The sequence below is a fragment of the Populus trichocarpa genome, chromosome 17 (genome assembly GCF_000002775.5).
Source record: "Populus trichocarpa isolate Nisqually-1 chromosome 17, P.trichocarpa_v4.1, whole genome shotgun sequence".
NCBI classification, from domain to species: domain Eukaryota; kingdom Viridiplantae; phylum Streptophyta; class Magnoliopsida; order Malpighiales; family Salicaceae; genus Populus; species Populus trichocarpa.
This window is the reverse complement of record NC_037301.2, coordinates 13,253,814-13,275,937: the sequence shown is the minus strand read 5'-3', so window position 1 is coordinate 13,275,937 and position 22,124 is coordinate 13,253,814. Positions and strand designations below refer to the sequence as shown.

The 22,124-nt window shown below is 34.3% G+C and overlaps 4 protein-coding genes across 10 annotated transcripts; 2 read left to right on the top strand and 2 right to left on the bottom strand.

Moving 5' to 3' along the window:
* The first annotated feature begins 368 nt into the window (after nt 1-368).
* On the top strand, nt 369-2,942 carry LOC18106640 (uncharacterized). 2 transcript variants are annotated; one of them, XM_024588643.2, is made up of 6 exons: nt 369-553; nt 646-807; nt 1,572-1,739; nt 1,844-2,041; nt 2,148-2,245; nt 2,326-2,942. In XM_024588643.2, exons 1-6 carry the CDS (start codon nt 496-498, stop codon nt 2,836-2,838), a joined length of 1,197 nt encoding a protein of 398 aa, XP_024444411.2. In that variant the 5' UTR covers nt 369-495; the 3' UTR covers nt 2,839-2,942. The 2 variants fall into 2 exon arrangements, with proteins under 2 accessions (XP_024444411.2, XP_024444412.2); XM_024588644.2 differs by having other exon boundaries at nt 370-553; nt 2,322-2,942.
* Nucleotides 2,943-6,352: 3,410 nt separating this feature from the next.
* Nucleotides 6,353-8,444, bottom strand: LOC18106641 (HMG-Y-related protein A). Its single transcript, XM_006372515.3, has 2 exons — nt 8,213-8,444; nt 6,353-7,086 (listed from the first exon to the last, which is right to left on the bottom strand). The coding sequence occupies exons 1-2, from the start codon at nt 8,261-8,263 to the stop codon at nt 6,565-6,567; spliced, it is 573 nt and encodes a 190-aa protein (XP_006372577.1). The 5' UTR covers nt 8,264-8,444; the 3' UTR covers nt 6,353-6,564.
* Nucleotides 8,445-13,259: 4,815 nt separating this feature from the next.
* Nucleotides 13,260-17,301, top strand: LOC18106642 (uncharacterized). 5 transcript variants are annotated; one of them, XM_024588945.2, is made up of 6 exons: nt 13,260-13,469; nt 13,543-13,683; nt 13,806-13,855; nt 14,169-14,298; nt 14,862-14,966; nt 15,048-15,793. In XM_024588945.2, exons 2-6 carry the CDS (start codon nt 13,563-13,565, stop codon nt 15,671-15,673), a joined length of 1,032 nt encoding a protein of 343 aa, XP_024444713.1. In that variant the 5' UTR covers nt 13,260-13,469; nt 13,543-13,562; the 3' UTR covers nt 15,674-15,793. The 5 variants fall into 5 exon arrangements, with proteins under 5 accessions (XP_024444713.1, XP_006372579.1, XP_024444711.1 ...); XM_024588943.2 differs by adding an exon at nt 17,153-17,301 and having other exon boundaries at nt 13,261-13,683; nt 15,048-15,702; XM_024588944.2 differs by adding an exon at nt 16,321-16,505 and having other exon boundaries at nt 13,261-13,683; nt 15,048-15,702.
* On the bottom strand, nt 16,398-20,517 carry LOC18106643 (myosin-binding protein 3). Of its 2 annotated transcripts, none has more exons than XM_024588942.2 (4): nt 19,014-20,517; nt 18,686-18,886; nt 17,127-18,581; nt 16,398-17,004 (listed from the first exon to the last, which is right to left on the bottom strand). In XM_024588942.2, exons 1-3 carry the CDS (start codon nt 20,299-20,301, stop codon nt 17,161-17,163), a joined length of 2,910 nt encoding a protein of 969 aa, XP_024444710.1. In that variant the 5' UTR covers nt 20,302-20,517; the 3' UTR covers nt 16,398-17,004; nt 17,127-17,160. The 2 variants fall into 2 exon arrangements, with proteins under 2 accessions (XP_024444710.1, XP_006372580.2); XM_006372518.3 differs by having other exon boundaries at nt 18,686-18,883; nt 19,014-20,514.
* Between the last annotated feature and the right edge of the window lie 1,607 nt (nt 20,518-22,124).

The window sequence follows — 22,124 nt, the reverse complement described above, 5'->3', positions numbered from 1 at the left end:
TCCTAATAAAAAGAACATGTTTTTCATCAAAATAAAAAATTAAATACATGAATAAAGAAAGAATATTATGATTAAAAAATAAAAAAAAATTTCCTTTTTAATTTAAATCATTGGAATTCTTATGAAAATTATTTTAATTATCTTAGGTTTTTTTACTAATAAAAAAATATAGTTTTATGAATATATATATATATAAGAAAGTAGATTTTGACTTAAAAGATATTTTTTTTCCTAAACTTAAATGGTTAAAATTCTTATATATTTTTATTTTAATCATCATAAAACTAAATAAAAATAAATATAAAAAATGATCTCGCGACATCTTACGAGCAAACTCTCTGTTGGACTCACCGAATATTTTGAACATTTTATTCTCATCGTACGCCACTTTATCTTTGTACTAGGTTACAACACCATAAAGAACCAAGACCACTTCAATTCTTAGCTTGTAAGCACTCTCCGCGATTTCATCAAAACAACCATCAAAATCTCACCATGGCTTCTCAATTCTTTCTGCTCATCTTCTTCCTCTTCAAGCTAGCTTCAATTCATGGTAAATTTTCATTTTTTACCACATGGGTTCTAGCATTTATTTTGTTTTTTAAAGAAAGTTGTGTGATACAGTGTACCATTTTTCAATGACAGGGGAGCAGATCATGTTAGAAGATGGGTACATGGTAACTACAGTGATGGATGGCCACAAATTAAATGTAAACCCACACGCAGTTCAACTCAGATCATCTGATCTTGTAGTCCTTGATTCTTCTAAGAGTGTTTTTTACACTCTACCATTTCCCATTTCTCAGGGTAATAAATTTCATTTGGAGCTAGAAGTAAAGTTCATTACTTTTCATAAATGTTGAATCCTAAGTGTGGAATTTTTTTTTAAAAAAAAAGTTTGTAGCTTGTTTGGGAACAAGGGTGTTTAATTGGGTTGTGCTAAAAAAACTGACTTGAACTGGGTTTGTGGGCCTCATCATATCAATGGTGGACACAATTTTGTGTTATGATTGGTGCCACAAACTCGTGCAAGGGGATAGATTGGTTTGGAATGGGCGGTTAGAAACAAAAAATGTCAAAAAGTTGAATGAAAGTAATTACAACTTCTGCTATTGTTTTTGTTCGTGTTGTTTCATGTAAAAACATTTGTGTTCTATTGCATCATCATCTTCGTGTTTTTTTCTCTTCTGTTCCTTTATATTGAAGCGTGGTTTCCCTTTTATCATTTTTTTCCGGGCTTATAGTGATGAATGCCATGGATAAAAGTTGTAAATTGGGAAGTGGATGCAACCTTTTTTATGGTAGTGTCCATCTTTGCAAAGGTTAAAGTTTGAATGTTAATTATTATTCTTGTTCATGTGAAATTCTGACCCCTTGAGGTTGGATTTGTTTTTTAATGGAAATGAGAGTCTGAATTGAACTTGTTGACTAATGTCTTAGCTTTCTCAATACAAGAATTAAACTTTATAGTTGAATTGAGCGCTTTCTTACCAAATCAGTGGATTCGGAGAAGGTTGTTAGTGATAGCACCTGATTCATTGACTTGATTATTTATATTATCAAAATTGCAGATGGTGTAATGGTAAAACGGTTATCTGGAAGTTGGGATAAAGGGTACATAGATGGAGAACCAGGCTTGGCTCGGTTCAATAAACCAAAGAGTTTCACAGTTGATCTTAGAGGGAATGTTTATGTAGCTGATCAACTAAACCATGCTGTGAGAAAGATAAGCAGCTCAGGTGCTTTTAATTGCAAATATTTCATCAAATTTTGGATTCTATTTGCTTGTACATTGGAAGAAAAGTAAATTATAGGTGCTTATTTTCTTTTTCTGTTTTTTTAGGCATGACCACCACCATTGCTGGTAATTACTCCCAGATAGGTCGGCAGGATGGTCCAGGGAAAACTGCAACATTCTCCACTGATTTTGAGGTGCTTTTTGTTCCTCAAATATGCGCTTTACTAATTTCAGATCATGGCAATCAACTGCTTCGCCAGGTTGACCTTAAGCAAGAGGATTGTATAATAGGTTCTCAATCTGGTGAGACTCGGAAACATTGTACAATCTTTTACTTTAGGTTCTGTTAGAGCTAAATGGAAATGGTAGGCCCAATTTATCATCGAGGCTTGTGTTTTTAAATTTACAGCGCTTGGAGCAGTTAAATTTTGGGTCCTTGGACTGGTGCTTTCATGTTTGTTTGGCTTAGCCACGGGGTTTGCAATTCGCCCTTATGTTATCCCCCATGTAAGTGTTAATAATATTCATATTGTCTTCCACAAGATCAATCTCCTTGGACACTGTTGCTAACCCAATTTTGTAGACAGGAAGGCGTCAGACCCCTTCATTTCAGCAAGACATGGAAGCATTGCCTAATCAATCTGGCGAGTCTAATACCGAGGAGTTGCTTCGACGTCAGAAACGCAATTGCTAGTAGTAGGCTTTACGTGCTTTCAGAGAAGCTCTTATGCCTGAGCCTGTCTCATCTTTCACTCATGTTTAGGATCAACACTGTAGGTTCTAAGGTTTTAAACAAGGATTTGTTATCCTTGATGGATTCTGATGTAAGTAGTCATAAGGTAGGGAAGTCGCAGGTGTATGCTGATCAGTTGAAGGATTTGATAGACTTTAATGTTCAATCACAATCATCAAGCTCGATGAGCAACATCTTGAAGCTAGGAGAAGGGGGTCAAGAGAGATGTGATGCTTCATTGGATGGCTACGGAAGGATAAATGATATGATCCAGGCTAACGTCATGGGATTTGGTGAGCTGGCCAAAGAAACAACTCCAGCTGATGTGCCTTTGGTAGGGAGTTTGGGTTTAGTTAAAAGGAGATGAAGTTGCTTAGAGTGAATTCTCCATGTTTCTTGACGCTATATCTGCTAGGGCTTTGCGAATTCTGTGTGCTATGATGTATAATCTAATTTATGCTTTCTTTCTTGGATTCTCCTCCTTTTTTTCTCTTATATGGCCTTTTTCACGTTTCCAATAGCTGCTCTGAAGTAGATCATTTCATCTCTTATATGGCCTTTTGAGTCAAATAATTGTCATGTTCCGAACTCTGAATGCTGTCAGTGGTTTTTGTGTCGAGAATTCATCCCTGTGAGGGGCAGGTTTAGACGCAAGAATGCTTCAGTTTCTGATTTTTGGAGGGTTTAAGATTGAGTTGTTCTTTTCGAGGGAGTGGCATCATGGATGGTGAGAACATTGATTCTCATGAGTCAAGTCCTTAAACTTAACCATCTGCTAATCATCACAACAAAAATATTTTCACTCACGAACTGACTAATTTAGATCGAAACAATCACGTTAAGTGGACCAAACAACTACATGAGTTGGACCACCTAATTGAATGAATTATCTGGCATCCATTGTTTCACAACCAGCGAAGAATTCAAGCTAGGTTTTACGTTACCAAAACAAGATTTTTTTTTTAATATTGTTAGATACTGCACTTCAATCATACTTATAAAAAATTTATTTTTTTTAACTTCAAATTAATATTTTTTAATATAAAAAATTACTTAGATATATTTTCTAGCAAAAAACCACTTTGAAAAATAATTTTTACCTCATTCTAAAGCAAGCAAACTTTATACACCCTAGTAATTAAGACGGATTCATGCTCAATGACCTTTTTTTTTTTTTTCTTTTTCAAGTTGAAGCTAATACTTAGAGATGGATATATGAACATTCTAGTCCAGTATATTTGACAAAGTCCCGCACTCTAAATTTTTTTAGCATTATAATATTTGAAACTATACAAACTTCAGCTATTATCACATGGTGAATCATGTTATTTTCTTGGACTGCTCTCAATTTTCTTTTAGGACAACCCATTTATCATGGCCGTGGGATTACTGCTGGGGTCTCGTTCAATGTATTATGAAAACCCTCTTACACCATCACTTTCTATAGCTGACCAACTCTCCCAACTATTTCTCGACAAAGACATGAGCATCCCCTCTTGTCATGGCTCGTGTTTTGAAAAGGAACCTCCTTTCTTTTCTTTTTTTTCTAAAACTTCTGTGAAATATTATTGATCACTTAAAAGCAGTGGCTAAAATTGACTTATTACTGACCACTTAAGCAGTAGCCAAAATTGACTTGCAAAAGGTAGGAGTGATCTTATCACGCTTCAAGATAAGGCCAGATCCATATATTTTTCTGGACAGATATGAATTGGAAAGGGTTTGACTTTCTTGGCAGTGGAAATTAGTACAAGTGGTTGACCTTGTAAAGAAAAGTCATTTCCCCGAGGAGAGGAGGCGGCCATGGAAGGTTTAGGGAGTGGAAGAGTGAATGTCAATCTAATGTGGCAAAGATAGATTCATGACTGAATAAGATGTCTACTTCAGACTTACACCTGAAAGCATTTCTGGCTGTTGCCGTCCTTGCTGCCTCAGTCCCACATACAGTAGCCTGATACTTTCGACAGAGACACAAAGGGATAGCATTATCTTCTTCTTCTCCATCTTGTTTTTTGTTTTTCTTGCTCATGAGTCAATACCTGTCATCTCTCACAAAATCATAGTCGTTAATACTGATTTGACTTTTCATATTGGTATAAAAAAGAAGGAATACGAATAAATAAGATATTAATTCGATCAAATCTTTTGATTTTGTTAAACCCGATTCAAATTAGTCAGGTGAGCAAGTAATTTAATAAAAATATTAGTAATTCTTAGATTAGATCTACCAACTATACACAAAACCATGATGATGATGATGTAGGATATAGAATTTCATATGTAACCTCTCACCCAGTCATGTAGGCACCATATAGAATTTAAATCTAAAAAAAATCAATTTTTTTAAAATATAATTAGATCATAATATAAAAAATTATCTTAAATTAAAAATATATTTATTTAAGAGTTTATGCTCATAAAAATATCCCGACATACCTCACAAACCAACAAGCTCTAAGAGATTTTTTGACCAATCAACAAGAGATATAAATTAGGTCATGGTCCAACTCTGATTGGCTCCAAATATTTTTGAAATTTGGCTGCAGTATTGTAAGCGGGGCGTTTCACAGGAAACCAAGTACTGGTCCTATGGTCAATTAGCCATGGTAACCTCATCCTTGTAATAAAAAAGAAATTCATCAATTAATTAGATTTTAAATTTATTTTTTTGATAATTATAAATTTGAGAATTATTAAAAATTTATATAGTTATTAATTTTAAAATTATGAAATTAAACGAGATATGTGCAAGTTAACTCGAATACCGATATTAATATATAAATAAAAATCCATTGCCTCCTGCATAGATCAAAGACTTGAAAATAGGATCGAAATTCTCAGTTCCCTCGGACGTGCCAAAACCCAACAAGCCTACATCAGATCTCCACATGAATTGAAACCGCTGTCTCCCTGTCTCCAAGCTCAAGATTTATCACTGTCAGCAAGAAATCACATTCAACTCTCTTGGCCCAACTTCAAAACTGATTGCTATCCCCCACCCCCCTCCCTTCTCTCACTACTGTGTGTGATCACTGACCCACATGAAGTCGCCAGTCAGATATCGTTAATGGAGGAGGGCGACAAAATGTTCACCAAACAAAGACAAACAAACAGACCAAGAGATTAGAAACCATGAAACAAAGGCCACTTGGTTTGTACTGACAAGTCTTGTCGAAAGAAATCACCTAGAACCCCGTACGAGGTCCCAGCCATTCCAGGAGACAACATTCATCTCCTCTTGTCAGAATCCATTAGAGTTGCCTATTCTCCACAGTTCCTGTTTAGTCCAGAATACTCGGTTGGAGGAAAGATCAAACCGCTTTGTCCATGTTATGAGTTTTAACTATAAATCCTTCAGGGTGCTAGGTGTTAGTCTCGTAAAACCAAGTTCAAGAACACCCAATTTCCACAGCTCTAGAAGAAATATCGCATACCATAGGAACATGCTGCTTTCTTGCACGAACAGTTATTGATGTCACACCATGTTGTCTATGGCTTTGAAATTTCAGTACATTGTCGGAGTCACAGTCAGTCTATGCTGACATAATTTTGTACATCATTCGACTATTTCAAAACAGAGAAAATATAGCTACAATGAAAGTGCATCATGGTACCAAATTTCAGAAGACTGAGTAATGCCTTTTCTCATTTTCTCAATCAAGGGTAACATCAGGCGCCGTCTGGAACATGAAAATTTAAATTTTATTTTTTATTAAAATTAACTTTTTTACTTAAAAAATATTTTTTTAAAAAAATATATATTATTTTAATATATTTTCTAATAAAAACACTTTAAAATTTAACCATTCCCAACACCCTACACTATCAACCGCCCGCTCAACAAAAAACATGCAATTATAAACATCTTTCTCTACGAAAACTACACGAAAGCAAGAAAGCTCAATTATAACAAATACAATCATCCAATTATACAAGAAGACACGACACAGTTGCATGCACAAAAATACACACGATGTTGCCATACTAATAACACACACCACTGTTAACAACTAACACACACAACTGACCACTTCTACAGACATGTTGAGACAACAGTCCGTCGACTGCTACTACCACTAATGGGAGGAGATTATTAATTCTGAACACTCACTTCAGGCATAGTTGCGGCCTTCACCTTTGGAGGCCGACCCCTTGGCCTTCCACTACCTGCCGTCATTGGAACTGCTGAGGTTGTGGTAGCAGTTCCAGTGGTTATTCCTCCTGTAGGTCGTGCCATCTTGCGTGGCCTCCCTCTTGGCTTTCCACTTCTTCCAGTCGCAGCCTTTGGCTTCACTGGCTTTGGGGGTGCATTGGGATCCTTTGGTGGACGACCCCTCGGTCTGGCAGGGGGCAGGTCTGAGCCCGGTGACAATGGGTCTTTCGGCTTAGGGGGCCTACCACGACCACGCCTAGGAGGAGCATTGGGATCTGGCTTCATGTAGTTGTTTTTCCAAAATACTAACTCTCCGGTATCCTTCATTCGATTGAGGTGGTGTGAGAGGAGTGCAGTGTGGCCAGCTGGCAAGTCCCCATATTTTGATTCGATGTATTTCGATATTGACGTCTTGTTACAGCCATTGGCCTCATTCAATGCTTCAATGGCTGACAAAATCATCTGATAACAGCAGGAAAGATCAGTCAAGATTACAAAAAGAAATTCCTTGCAAAAACAACGGTAAAAAAGTATAAATGCTACCAATATGATGAAATTGGAAAGCTTTTGTTTTTTTAGAGAAATACAATCAATGAAGAAAAATGTAAAACAAGGACTCGGAACATCCCTTCTCTATTTTCTTGGGAAAATGAAGGTATAGAATTTAAGAAATTCAAATGCATTAAATCTCAACTCTGGCAAGGAAAATGCAAGATGAGGATTGAACATGGCTTTATCTTAAATTTGTCCAAAGTTCCCAATTTTCTTAATAAATAGCTAAGCACATATCTGCTGGAGATTCAACCAGGATGCCCCAGTGGCTGTTAAAACTAATCTCAGGAACACCAAACTGAAACAGTTTTTTAACAAGAGGAAAAGGTACTGTCAGAGTTTCTGAATATGAAAAAAAAAAACATGCGAAATGCAGTCATTTTTTTTAATTTTTTTTTTATAACGGAGGATTTCAAGAAAATAGGTTTCTTGATGGATTTCTTTTCTTCAAAATAAGTCCAGCTCTCTATTTCAATAACCCAAAATTAAGCATAAATAGCATAAACTGAGTCAACAAAAACCAAAACAAGCCTAAAATGGGGAAAACCCAATTTAAGCTTTGATTTTTAACAAGCATAAACCAAATCAGTGGAAAAAAAAATCTTTTTGCATTACAGAATGTGAAGAATGATTTAAAGAAAATTGAATCCCCCATAAAATTCCATTTTTTTCCCCTTTAATACGAAAATTCAAGCAGAAATAGCACCAAAAAATAAAAAAAATAAAAACCAAGCTTAAAAAAATTCAAACTCAATCTCAATTAACAAAACTAAATCAAATAAAAAAACGAGTCTTTAACATCTTCCCCGGAGCCCATCTTTTCCCTTTCAAGCAACATCTTCCCCAGAGACCATCTTTTCCATTTCAAGCACCAACCCCAACAAATTCTAAAAAAAAAAAACTCAGTGATGTAAAGCTAAGCAATGAAATATGAGGAACTATAGATCAACTACAACAATAAAAGACAGTAACTTTTCCTTCTTTTTTTTTCTTTTTTCTTGCAGAGGAAAGGAAAATAGTTGTTCAAGTTAAGTACCTCAGGGTAAGGAGGGAGTGATGGGGGCTTATTAATCTCCTCAGCTGCCATTAAATTTCCAACAAAATAAGAGAGAGAAAGTTTGAAACTTTAATGTCCAAACTCTTCACCGAAGTGAACTGAGTGAGTCCCACAAAAGAAGCTCTAACAACAACAACTGCTTTGTTTCAAAATCTTGCAAGGAATCACTGTTTCTTGATCTATTCTGTTGAAAAAGGATATGCAACAAGGGTTTTTAACTTTTTATTTTTTATTTTTGGAGAGAAAATCGATGGATGGCTAGGATTGTTTGTTGGATGATTATCTAATGAATGAGAGCGTGCCATAAGGATGTGACTTGGATTGATGACGTGGCATGTTGTGAATATTTTTCCTTTTTTTATTTTTTTAAATTTACTTTTTTTTATTATTCATTATTTGAGATTTATTTTTATTTTGTTATCATCATCATCACCTTGACATGGATAATAACCCTCTTGCACTAAAGAAATATGGGTTATGGCATGGTCCCCCTCCCCTACCTTCCCAAAAAACAATGGTGAGAATCTTATCATTTATATAATGTTTTGCTCAAAGTTTTTTTCTTTTTAATAAACTAATATGAATAAATCTTTAAAGATTTTCTCCAAACCACACTTTAATCCCTTTTTAAAAAAAAAATCTCAACTTTAGTTCATGAGAGTTCAAATGAATTAAACTTTAGTCATGTGTGTTTTGAAAACTTGCATTTTAGCCCCTGTAGTTTCTCCAAGGCTTAGGAGTGATCTACAAGTTTTACAATGAAGAGGGTTATATATAATATTTACATTTCATTTTAATTCGATTTTTTGAGATTATGAATTTTACTATAATATTTTTTATGAAACACTACTTTTTCATTCTTTTTTGGCCTATTAAATATATAAATTATCAAAAAGATTCACTTGATTTCCTTATACTTTACTACCATAATTGTCTTTAAAAAGATAGAATTTGTTGAAATTAACACCATAAATTGAAAGAAAAAAGGGTAAAGTTACATGTTTGTGTGCCAAAATTTGTTGGCAACTCCATCATCTGAGTTTGGATGGAAAGGATCCCTTTGCTACAATATTTTTTTGGAGGACATATATAAACTACGAGGAAAAAAATTATTATAGTGATTGTTAATTTTAAGATTTTGAGTTTATTTTTTAAATATTTTTAATTAGTCAGATTCTGAATTTATTTTTTAAAGATTATTAATTCAAGTGTTATAAATTTCAGGACTATTGGATATTTATTTTATTATTAATTTTAAAATCTTAAAAAATTAATTAAAATACATATAAACTAATCCGAATATTTATAATTATATAAAAAAAAACATGAAAAAGCAGAAGAAAACACGTTAACTTAGATAACCCACCGGATACTTACCACAGGAACGAACATTGGAAGACTCGCCTGAATAAAGGACCGGACGTCTGCGAGAAGGGAGAGAGTCAATGGAGGTTAACCAGACCCATCTGCCGAGGGATAAATCATGTGTCTCTAATAAAATACTCATGAATGTTAAGTCATGAGGCAGATAGAAACAATACCAGGTGTCACAACAGGAGACATTGCCCATATACCCTGCGAAATGGTTTATGCAGAGCCTTGGAAGACCTTGTTACCAGTCCTTTTGGTTTGGAAATGGCTACAAGGACCACCATGTTCGTGATCGGAGGTATGATCTCCCTTCAAGCTCAAGGAGAGCATGGGCAGGGCTAGGATTTTTTTTAGGGGTGAAACCTAATATAACAAGATATTTGCTTCTTTTTTTTTCTTTTAATTTATCATGTATGAGTTACCGACAAAAATTTACTACATGATCCAGTTTTATGTAAAGAAAAATATAAAATGATACAAAGTTTATTATATAAAGTTTATTATAAACAAGATAAGTAAGACAAGAACTTACTACAAATATATAATGATTTTTATAAAGAATCCATCACTTTAATTTTATTGGTTTTTATACCTATCAAATATAAACATACAAAATTTATAAGAAATTTTAACTAAAACGAAGCATTATTTATGTTTGTAATTTTTTTGAATTAAAATAAAATGATAATAAAAATAATAAAGAAAAATTAATACATATTTATTTTAATTGTGCTCGTCGTTCTTTCATGGAATAAAAATTATCGATTATCATATCTATTGAGAATCTTTCAGCAATCTCTTTTTCTATATAAACAATCAAATAATCTGTAAGAAAATCATCCTCCATCCCATTGTAAAATCTTGTTTTAACAATCTTCATTGCTGAAAAATCTCATTCAGTAGTTGTCGTCAAAATAAGAAGAGTCAAAATAAACTGAATCAATCTGTAAATTAGATGATAAATTGTTGATTTTCCAGTTTTCTACCAATCCTTGGCATAAATCTGCAATCGATGATAAATTTTTAAACTCTGGATGATTAGGTACATCAAGCTCATAATGTTGTAACTGGAATCTCAACTGAATTTTTTCTTGGTCAGAAAAATCTTTAAGATAGAACTTATCAACAAGTTTGCATATATTTTCAACACTGAATGATTTATAAGTATTTTTAGGACCCAAAGTTGCGTTTAACACAAGAAGCTTGGTCCCCTACTTACTGAATTTATCATTTAGCTCTTGCAATTGCTAATCAATGGTAACCGTAAATATATCAACATGGTGATGATGCTCAACTAATACTAAATTTTTTTACAGCGAGATTGTCTCACATTTGAAAAAGAAGCATCCATATTAGGAATGTGAATGTCTTGATATTTACAAAATGATATCACTTTTTCTAAAAGAGTTTCTTAACTACCTTCTCTTAACTTTGGAATTAAAGTCTTTGTGGTAGACATCAAATGCATAACATTTAAATTGTCTTAAGATTTTTGTTGCAAGGCTTAATAAAATATATCAGTAATTCTCATAACATTCTTTATTATATGAAAGATAAATACAAAATCAAATGACATTAGAAACTTAACTGCAAAAGCTACATCACCACATTGAGAAGTACTTGATTAGCTCCTTTACCCATTTCAATCTCACCAATAGCAATTAAATATTCAATTTCAACTGCTTGAAAAACCCACAATTCATCATTGTGCTTGAAAGAAGCACTAACAATGTAGACAATGAAATCAAATTCTAAAAGAACATATGAATATCAGATAATTCTCTAGCTACAACAATAAGAGCTAGTTGCAATTGATGGGCTAAATAATGTACATAATATACATAAGGACAATCTTTAATGAATAAAGCTTGCAAACCATTCCACTCCCCATGCATATTACTAGCATCATCATACCATTGACCTATAATACCTTGAATATTAAGATTATGATGAGATAAAATAGATGAAATCTTTTCCTTAAGAGTTAAAGCAATTGTATCTTTAACATGCACTATATCCTAAAAATATTCTCGTATAAATCTATTTTAGCAACAAACCTAATAACAAAGGTTATTTGCTCTCTTCTAGTTTCATCTCTAGCTTCATCAACAATTAAACAAATTTTTTCATCACCAATCTCACGACGAATTAAAGACTGAACATTTCTAGTAAAGACATTCAAATTTTCCTTTTGAATTTCATGTGAAGTGTACTTAATATTTTGTGGAGCATTACCGAAAACTAGAACACCTACTTGGGATGCTAAAAGTTTTATCATTTCAAGAAAATTACCTAGGTTTTTTATTGAGTTTTTTTTTGTTACTTTTTTAAAATTAATTTTTATTTTATTTTTGTACTTTGGTAATGAGTTGGTTAGGAACTGACCTTTGTATTTTGTTTTCTTCTGTAGGGTAATCCTATTTTCATGGATTGAGTTGTGGATTTGGGCTATTATAGGTTTACTCAAATTGGTTTTTTTTTTTTATCTTTTGTAAAATTGAATACTTTCTTTTCTTTTTTGTTCTTCAATACTTGGTTTGTTAGAATTGAATTTCCTAATTTATTTTTATTTAAATTCTATAGGGTTATTATGGTCATATAACTCAAGTTATAGGTTTTCCGAATTAATCCTCTTGATCGATTCATTATATCACCGTCTTAATTTTTTTAAATAAAAATATATCATTATGCATGATTTTAATCATTTAAAAGTGTGTTGTTTAGTATGCATTAAGTTTTATATTTCCTAACATTTTATTTTTAATTTTTTATAACTAGAAAAAACTATCTGACCTAGCTCGGGTTAAGGAGCTAGTTTCAAATCTCATGGCCATGAACCTCCACTCGAAGAAGTGGGTTGGGTTGATTTTTTTAGTACATGCTTTATAAATAATGGGAAGATTTATTTCTTTATTTATTTTAGAAATTTACTTGTTTCAATATAAATATCTTTCAAGCATAAAAGGCACCAATCTTATATCCATCAAGTTAAAAACTTCAATCCTTCCAATTTTTCTAGTTAGATTATGAATGTTCCGATGATTGTTGTCAATAAACTTCAATTATATTTTAAAACTCAAACTGAAACTCAAACTATCATTATATTTCTAAGAGTTTGTTTGAAAGTGTGTTTGCAGTTGTTTTTTAAAATGTTTTTCATTAAGAAATATATTAAAATAATATGTTTTTAGTTTTTTAAAAATTATTTTTGATATTAACGCATTAAAATGATCTAAAATACCAAAAAATATTAATTTAAAGTAAATAAAAAAATAAATTTTTTTTTAATTTTTTTAAAAGTACTTTTAAAACGTAAAAATAAATTATTATTTTTTTTTGAAAAAATAAAACTAGGTACGTGGTTTCAATATATTAGATTTCATTGAAAAAACTACTTTTTTGAAAAAAATTATAGCACAATCTTATCTTTTCATATGAGTGGGTAAAGAACTTATTAGTAAACTAATAGCCAAGATTATACCCGGGTTTTGGACTAACCCAAATTTAATTTATTTAGGATTTGAATGATAAAAAAACCTAGTATAAAAATATAGTCAAAACACGGTTCCAAAAGTTGTTGATTTTTTTTTTTTTTTTTATAAAAATTAATCCATGTTGATCTCTAAATCAGGCTTGCTAGTTATAAGCTTGCTTCGGGATGACCTGGATCAGATTATATAACCATGGAATATACAACGTCGTACAGGAATCCTTGGTTGAAGTCAATTCCATTTCCACAAGCAATCACACCCAATGACCTTATCTACAGACTGATCAGGTCTCCAAAAAGAAATATTTTATCCAAATCCGAAAAATCTGCTAATCATCAAACTTTCAGATTCTCTGCAACAAGAAGAGAAGCCACGTAACAGCAAAAGCCCTCTTCTGTTTCCTCCGTATCAAATCTGTTTTGATGATTTTGTCCTCTGACACTGCAGAGGAGACTAAACAACCAGCCATGAGTACTACTGCTGCTGATGCAAAAGCTGAACACTTTGAACTCAACAATGGAACCATACGTGTAACTGTCACCAACTACGGTGCCACCATCACTTCTCTCTATGTCCCTGACAAGCATGGTTCTTTTCCTTTCTCTTTCTCAGCATATGTTTCAGTATATTTTGTAGTTAGTTTGTTGGATTCTTTGTTATGTGTTTGAGGGGTGGTTGATGTAATGATTGTGTTTTTGTCTGGTTTGTAGGGAAAGTTGCTGATGTTGTCCTTGGTTTTGACTCGATTGAAGCATATGTGGTGAGTTTCAGTGGCTCCTTTTGTTTTACAGTGAGATTGTCCTTTTCGGTTGCTTCGGCTGCAAAAAGTTGTGGTTTTGACACGGTTTTCATGGAAAGTTTTGTCTGGCTCCTGGGAAAATACAGAAGTTTGGTGAACTTGAGGACTGATTTTGATTTCCCATTATTCTCTTTCTTTTTTTGGTGGGGTTTGCTTGATCTTGATTCCTCTACGAGGATTAATTTCTGAAAGATGAAGTTGAAATTTGCTGTGTTCTAGCATATTAGGGTTACTGATGATGTGATTTTTTTCCTTCTCTTGGTTGGTGTTTCAGCAGAAAGACAATGCGTCTTATTTTGGTTGCATTGTGGGTCGAGTTGCAAACAGGATTAAAGAGGGGAAATTCCATCTCAATGGGGTGGATTACTCTTTGCCTAAAAATAATGGGCCAAACAGTCTTCATGGTATGCTAGAATTAAATTCCTAATATTTCAATCATGCATGAATCAGTGCCAATCAGTTATGCAGTGATATGGAACAATCGTGTTTTCCTTTGATTAAGATTTTTAGTTCTGCTGACTGTGGCTTAGTGACAAAATTTCCCCCCTTGATAATGCCTACAAGTAAGACGAGAAGATTTGAAATCCAGCAACAAGCGTAGGAATCTCAATTTTGCAGTTCAAATTACTGTTCACTTCATGACACTTTCGTGTTAAAATTTCACTTGACCCAAAACATCTAGCTGCAGTTCTTCATAGGTGTTGAAAAGGGATAAATTGAAGAAAAGGTTGCTTATCGTTGCTTTGAGCCAAAAAAGAAGAAGCAGTGGCTTGAACATTTTGTATTAATAGTAGTTTGGTTAGTAAATTTAAGAGCTGCTTCCTAATCCATCCCTCTGTAATTTGATGAACTTCAGTCCTTGAATTGCTGAAGTTGTGATTCTTAATGTGTGGAATTTATTGTTGCACAAATTTTATGGATTAAGTGTTTCAAGTTATGATGAATACCTTGTTGGCATACTTTACAGGTGGGAATAAGGGCTTTGACAAAGTGGTTTGGGATGTTGTGGAGCAGAAAGATGGTGAGCAACCATCGATTACCTTCAAGTATGAAAGTCATGATGGGGAGGAAGGTCAGCTCATTTTCTGTTCTAATGATTTCCCTTGCATTTCTATCATATACAGATCAATTTACTGATTTTTTCTGTGATCAGGATACCCAGGGGATGTTATTGTGACCGCTACTTACACGCTTACTTCGAGCAAAACCTTGAGGTTGGATATGGAAGCAGTGCCTAAGAATAAGACCACTCCAATTAACCTAGCACATCATACCTACTGGAATTTAGCAGGTCACAGCTCTGGGAATGTGCTCGAGCATTTAGTTCAGATATCAGGATCTCAGATTACCCCTGTGGACAAGAATTCAATCCCAACAGGTGAACTCTTGCCAGTTAAAGGCACTGCTTTTGACTTCACTTCAGAGAAGAAAGTTGGAAGCTCGATTAGGGAAGTCCCTGGCCTAGGGTATGACCATAACTATGTCCTTGACTATGGGGAAAAGAAGGAAGGATTAAAACACGTAGCCAAAGTGAAGGACCCTTCAAGCTCCAGGGTGCTGAACTTGTGGACAGATGCTCCTGGTGTGCAGTTCTACACTGCTAACTATGTGAATGGTGTTCCTGGGAAAGGTGGGGCTGTTTATGAAAAGCATTCAGGATTATGCTTGGAGACCCAAGGATTTCCAAATGCCATTAACCAACCAAACTTCCCTTCTATTGTTGTTGTACCTGGAGACAAGTACAAGCACTCAATGTTGTTTGAGTTTTCAGAGGAGTAATTTATTAACCTGTACCAAGGAGCTGCCAGGTACTTTTTGTATTAATTGATTGAGTTTTTTGGGTTTTTATGACAGAATTCTTAAAAAAATAAGTGAAATTTCATAATTTATTGACTCTCAGACTGCGGATAAATTCACTGTCTCCCTTCCTAAAACACAGCCACACCCAAATTGTTTGGCGAGCTGGTTTATGGTTATGATATATTTGGTTGTGAAAACCTTGAAAATTCTTATGAGATAACTAAATCTAGTACAGCAGAACACATTGCATGACAGATGGATTTGCCAGCTTTATCAACATTCTTCTTGCAAGTATGTTCGGATTCAATCAATTCCATGGATTCTTATTTCGCTGCTTTTATATTTGCTGTGCATCTATGTTGAGCGTCTATTCTTTGCTAATCTTTCCTATCCCAAGGTTGTCTGCCGATAGGATCACATGACCTCTCCAGAACAATGCCTTCACATAGAATGCGATCTTTATATCATGCAAGTTTTCTTTGGAAGAACTAAAACCTGAGTTGAGAAAACTCAGTTTGATAGGTGGCTAATATGCCTGAGAAAATAGATTCCATTATGGATGAGTTTTCTGCAAATCTTTTCATTTCCCAGTTACCATCTTAATTTTTTTTTTCTTCTAAATCCAGGACTGATACTCCTTCACTCAGCATGGGAAAATTCTATTATAGGAGTTTGTTACCAATAATTTTCACCATTGATGAAATGAACAGAACATGGTAGCAATTCTTCTTTCAGTATGGCAATCTGTCCAAATTACAATATTGTCGTGAAAGGGAAGTGTATAAAAGCAAAAAAATAAAATAAAATAAAATTAATGACAACCATCACTCACAATTTTGACACAGTATTTCAACCCAGATGACTTAACCAATGCAAAAAACTAGAAGGAAGGCTTAATCCTCCTTCCCCTTTCCTGTCTAAAACAAAAGAGTGTGATATGGAAAAGGTAAATACAAAGCTTAGTCTACTTGCAAGTAACCTAGCCAAAACCATCAAACCAGGTTACTTGTGCAATCCTTTTCGTCCTTCTCCTTTGCCTGGGAAAAGGCTGCTAGGAGGAGATGCTGCAAAATTTTGGGTTTTACACCTTTTCAGTAAAACCCAAAAGAGAACATTTAGAAGGTGGGGGAGACTTAATTTTTTTCTTTGTGCGTGTGGATATCATTCACCGACGGAAACAAACTAAAGACCAGGAATCCCCTGCTCCATCAGGAGATTTCCTGGTATTTTGCAGAAAACACAGTTCCTCAAACTTTCTGACCTGTTCTTGATGCGGAGCAAGCTTTCCTTCTCATCCATGAGAAAGGGATCTGGATTGTCAAACAAATTAGCTGTGTTGATATTTGAAATCCTATTGTATTATGATATTTTGTTAACTGAGATTTTAATTTGGAACTTGGAATGATTAGCAAGAAAAGAAAAGAAAATTTACCTCATCTCCTCTTTCATGGCTGGTAGGCGTAACTTCACTCCAGAGGTTCCTCACTCATGTTACTTACCCGTAGTTCCACCGCTCTAAGATCACGCAGATGTTTCAAGATCTCTTGGAGAAGATCCGTCCCCTTGTCTCCCATCTGTATTGAACTCATACAATGCTTCAGAAATTCCCTGTCTGCTTCAAGAGCTTGTAGTCTCTCATAAACATGATCTACCTCCTCTTCAATTACTAGTTTTTTTCTGTCTAAATCAAATTTGGGAACCAAAGAGTTTTCCATTCTGACAAATTCAGATTCAACATTTTCGTTGAATATAAACCCTTCTTCAGTTTCATTATCAGCAGCATCCAGAAGAGGGAGGAGGTTCTTTGCCATGGAACTCACTGTTTTCTTCTCAGGATAATCTCCATTCTTTGACAATTCATTTGAAATCCCATTTTCTTCTGGAGTGCTTATTTCATAGATCTCATCGAATCCTCTGACAGTATACTTAGAGGATTGCTCTTCCGAAGGCATATCGTCATTGTATTCATTAGCATCCAAATTTCGTAGCTTCTCCTCCAATGCCTTGAGCTGATCTAAAATAGACAGCCTCTCTTCCTCAAATTCAGCCAGGGGATCATCAAGAGCACTTATCTGCTTCACATAATCCAGTGCTATTTCCTGCAAATTTACGACTTCATCACTAGAAGTATTATTGCTACCAATTTCCTGGTTTTCGATACTGCTGCTACCATCTTCATCCTTCGCTTCACGATTGAGATCAATAGATAGCTCATCAAGATCCTCAGCACTGCTGCATGTAGCAGAAGAAGCTCTACTTCTTATACTTCCATTTTTTGTTCTTCTCATCATTCTCAGTTTTTCTTTAGCTTCATAGTCCAAAACCTTCTTGCGATACACTTCCAACTCTTTCTCAAGCTCTTGCTTCTCCTTTTCTCTCTTGACCATGAGCTCGTTTAGAAGTTGTAAGGCTTCCTGGTCATATTCAGACTGTTCTTCCATCATCCTCTGGTATTGCAATGCTTCCATTTGCATTGCTGCTTTCTCTTCTTGAAGCCTGTTTATCATAGCCATTGTCTGGTTTGCAGCTATTGCAGAGGCACTCCTCTCTTCCTCTAGTTCTGTATACAATGCTCCAAAAGCTTTTCTTTCAGATTTAAGTGCTGTTTTCAGCTGTTCAATCGTAAGAACTGGATCACCGGAATCCATCTCACTTACCACACTTCCATCTAAAGATTCCTCGGTCCCTGACTCTCGTTTCTCAAATATCAAAAGCTTCTTATGCAAGTAGTGAGCGCTGTCAACAGAAGTAGGTGTCTCGGGAAACTTTTCCTCCTCAGCTTCAGTAGACTCCAAATGCGAAGATAAATGATGATTTATACTCTCTTGGTTATTATCTGCTGACATCATTTTTTCTTCTATGGTAGTCGTTTCTCTGTTGTTTGGACCTAGTGTAGCAAAATCACAATAGATGTACCCCTTATTTGGCCGACCATTGTAATTAAATTGAGCAAGCATTATTAGAGTAGGTAAGAAATCGAGTTCTGCTTACCACATTCATTACTTTCAGGGGCATTGAGAATTTCTGCTTCATTGCCATTTACAGAAGAGTGATCTTCTTGCACGCACGGCGATATTGTTGATTCTTGATCTTGTGGTTGATTGATTGCAAAATCAGAGAGCTCTACGAAGTCCTTGGATTTGCTTTGCCCAGTCAACAAGTTGCAGTCATTATTTTCTTCCTCATGAGCTGCTTTTAAATTAGATAATTGCACAATGTTGGTTAAGCAAATAATGTTCAAGAAAAAAGTAGATCAGACAAGCAAGGAAAAAAGAAATGCAATGACTGAGATTTCCATAAATGAATAGTTATGCTATACCTGGAAACTCATCCGGCTCTTTGGTTTCCACCATATCCACATTGTTTCCACTAAGGGATAATGTTTGAGCTTCTTCTAGAGACATGACTTGTTTGCGTTCCTTGCTGTCCGGATCTTTTTTCATCTCTGTGCAATTCGAGTCTAAAGATTTGTCGCAGCAATCCATTGCTATATTCACGCTTTCAACTTCTGCGTAACTTGTGTTTTCTTCATTATTCATTTCGATATGCGATGCAGAATCAGTTGTTCCATTTTGATGAATTTCCTCGGCAAGTTCTTCCTTTAAGTTGCAGGATTCGTAAATTGCGGTGGTTGATGAATCAATCAGTTCAACAGGGATTAAACGATTAAAGTCACAGCCAAGATTTCTCTCCAAATGCAGATGGATGGTTTCAATGGAATTGTCTTTTCCAAAACAATATTCAATCATACTGTCATCAAAACCTTGATGAATAGAATTCATACCGTACGAGTCACGCTCCATAATATAAGCTTCCTTTTCATCACATTGCAAGTTTGTTTCAGACCGTGAACAGTGCTCCACTGCATCTTTGAGGCCAAAACTTCCACCATCAGATAGCATTTGATGTTCATCAGCAGCCTCTTCATGATCCTGTTGTCCTTCTCCATCATCTCTTTCAATCTCATTGTTGTCTTCATGGTCAGTATAATGTGCCAAGATATCAGGTTTGCTTTTTTCCTTGCAGTCAATTCCAATTTTTTCATCATCCATCTCTCCTACGATCAAATCTCCTTTCTTGCTGTAATTCAAAGAATCCCAGGAAGGCTTGAACAGCAAATAAGGAGGGTAGACATTGCTGTTTATGTTCTCATTGCAGCAAGAACACAAGACAATATTTTCACCATTTTCAATTGCATCCTTGCTTACCCAAGTAAAGAAAGCAATCCTCCTTGTCATTCCAGCAGACTGATCACTGTGATTTGGCCGAGAAGCCAAGCAGTCCATGCACATATTCTGTGTCTCAGCTAGTTTTTGATGATTTGAACAATAACTCAGTTTGGAAATCTCAGATGCATGAGTCTCACACACAAGATCTCTACAAGAGTTGGTGTTCTTTCCAGGCTCCAACACATGATCAATCCTGGAACACCAAGGGCAAGGCTTTTTAAGGCCAAAGTACTTGGCAAATCTGGTTATCATATAAGTGAATAAAGAGTTGAGGAGTAGGAGAAAGATCAAAATCCATTCAAGAACTGCATACACTAGAATTACAGTGAGTTTGTGTGTGTTTCTTTGTAGCATGGTTGCAAACTTGTTGCCTGCCATGGTTTCCTGCTCTTGTCTTTTGTTACACTCAGTGGCGAGAGAGAGAGAGAGAGACGTTAAAAAAGGGAGGGGATGAAGAATGTTTCTGTTGATCAGACACGGCAACAAAGGCTGAGCTGTGCAGAGAAGAGAAGCAATGATGCTTTTTCAGAATGATTTATTTTTTGCTTATAGTAACAGTGATGAATTGTAAAGCTAATAATAGCATAGGTCACGTTTATGGCACTCAACTCTTGGATAAAATCTTGCCATATATTTTTTATAATCTACCAAAACAATCATTTTAATTTATCACAATTGTTTTTAAAAAATCTTGACATCAAATCTCAGACTCATGAATCTCTTGCATTACATTTGTATATTAACTAGATAAGCTCACACGTTATGCTAAGGTCGGCTAAAGTTTTTTTTCAAATGCAAAAAAAGATATAAGGCGAGTGCTCATAAAAAAGCAAAAACAATTTGATATACATTTAATAATTTGACTGGGTTTAATAATTTTAGTTAATTTAAATAATACAAATTAAAAAATATAACAATAATAAATAAACTAACAATGTAAAAAAAAAAAAAAACTCGAGCTTATTTAGATTAGCATGTGAAATGTATATCAAAATATAAATCGATAACAACACAAGTATGATATAAATCATAATTATAAGATCTGATTTAACCCAAAACTCAGTTTAAAACTTGGGTTGTGAGTTGGGTTTTCAAGTTATAGGTCGATGAATTCATTTGAATTTATTGAGTTTTTTTTTAATAAAACAATATTATTTTAAATAAAAATAAAAAAATTATTGGACGGATCTAACCTGAGTCATTAATTAACTTTTCGAGTTATTTAAATTTTATTTTTTCATGTTGTTCAAAAATAAATTCTGCTAAGATAAAACTCTAAATCAGTGAGTCGGCCATCAAGCCAGATTGGATTTGACAATTATGATATAGACTCACATAATTACTTCAGTATTAACCCTAATATCTATATAAACCAGGAAGGTAACGTGTACAAATACATTCTTCATTTTTGGCATAATCATGTAAATCGCATTTTCAGAAAGTATAAATTAGGATAAACAAACACTTGTAAATTGGCCATGGGGGGCCCACTTGAATTGATTTTGATTACACCATGCGGAAGGTGTGGCCCACATTCCTCCTCATGAATTGAGCTGGTGGGCCAGAGTTTTTGTAAATGGATTGGCCCACCTGCTACGACGCAGTTAGACAGGCGCTCTCTCTAGCATTTGATATTATTATTATTATTTTAGTAATTGAATATTTTATTGTATTTTAAATGTGAATGGAAAACTGGGCAAACAACACTGAGAATTCAACCCGCATAGCTTTTTTTCTTTAGTGTTTAACCAAATGATTTGAGATTAAATTTATTTTATATATAAAAATTAAAATAATGCTATTTCCTAAGAAATTTTTTTTTAAAAAAATCCATCATTGGAATTTGGATCCCACATTAATATTACAATTCACTAAGAATATCTTTAAAATTATTCATATTGTTTTTTGGGTTAAATATCATTTCTTATACATAAATTATAAGATTGACAAAAAGAAAGGCATCTCTCATTCTATGTTATATCTTTTCCAAAATAAAAATAAAAATAAACTGAAATTGCAACTAAATTTAACCTCAAAAAACCTCAACATCAAACAACTTCACAATTTTGCATGTAGATAAGGTTGCCATGTTTTCATAAGCATGCATGAGATTCTCTGCTGTGATGTCAACTATAACTGGGATGTTCTAGTTACAACTTCAAAATCAATGAACATTTCAGGTTCATGCACTCTACAGAAAG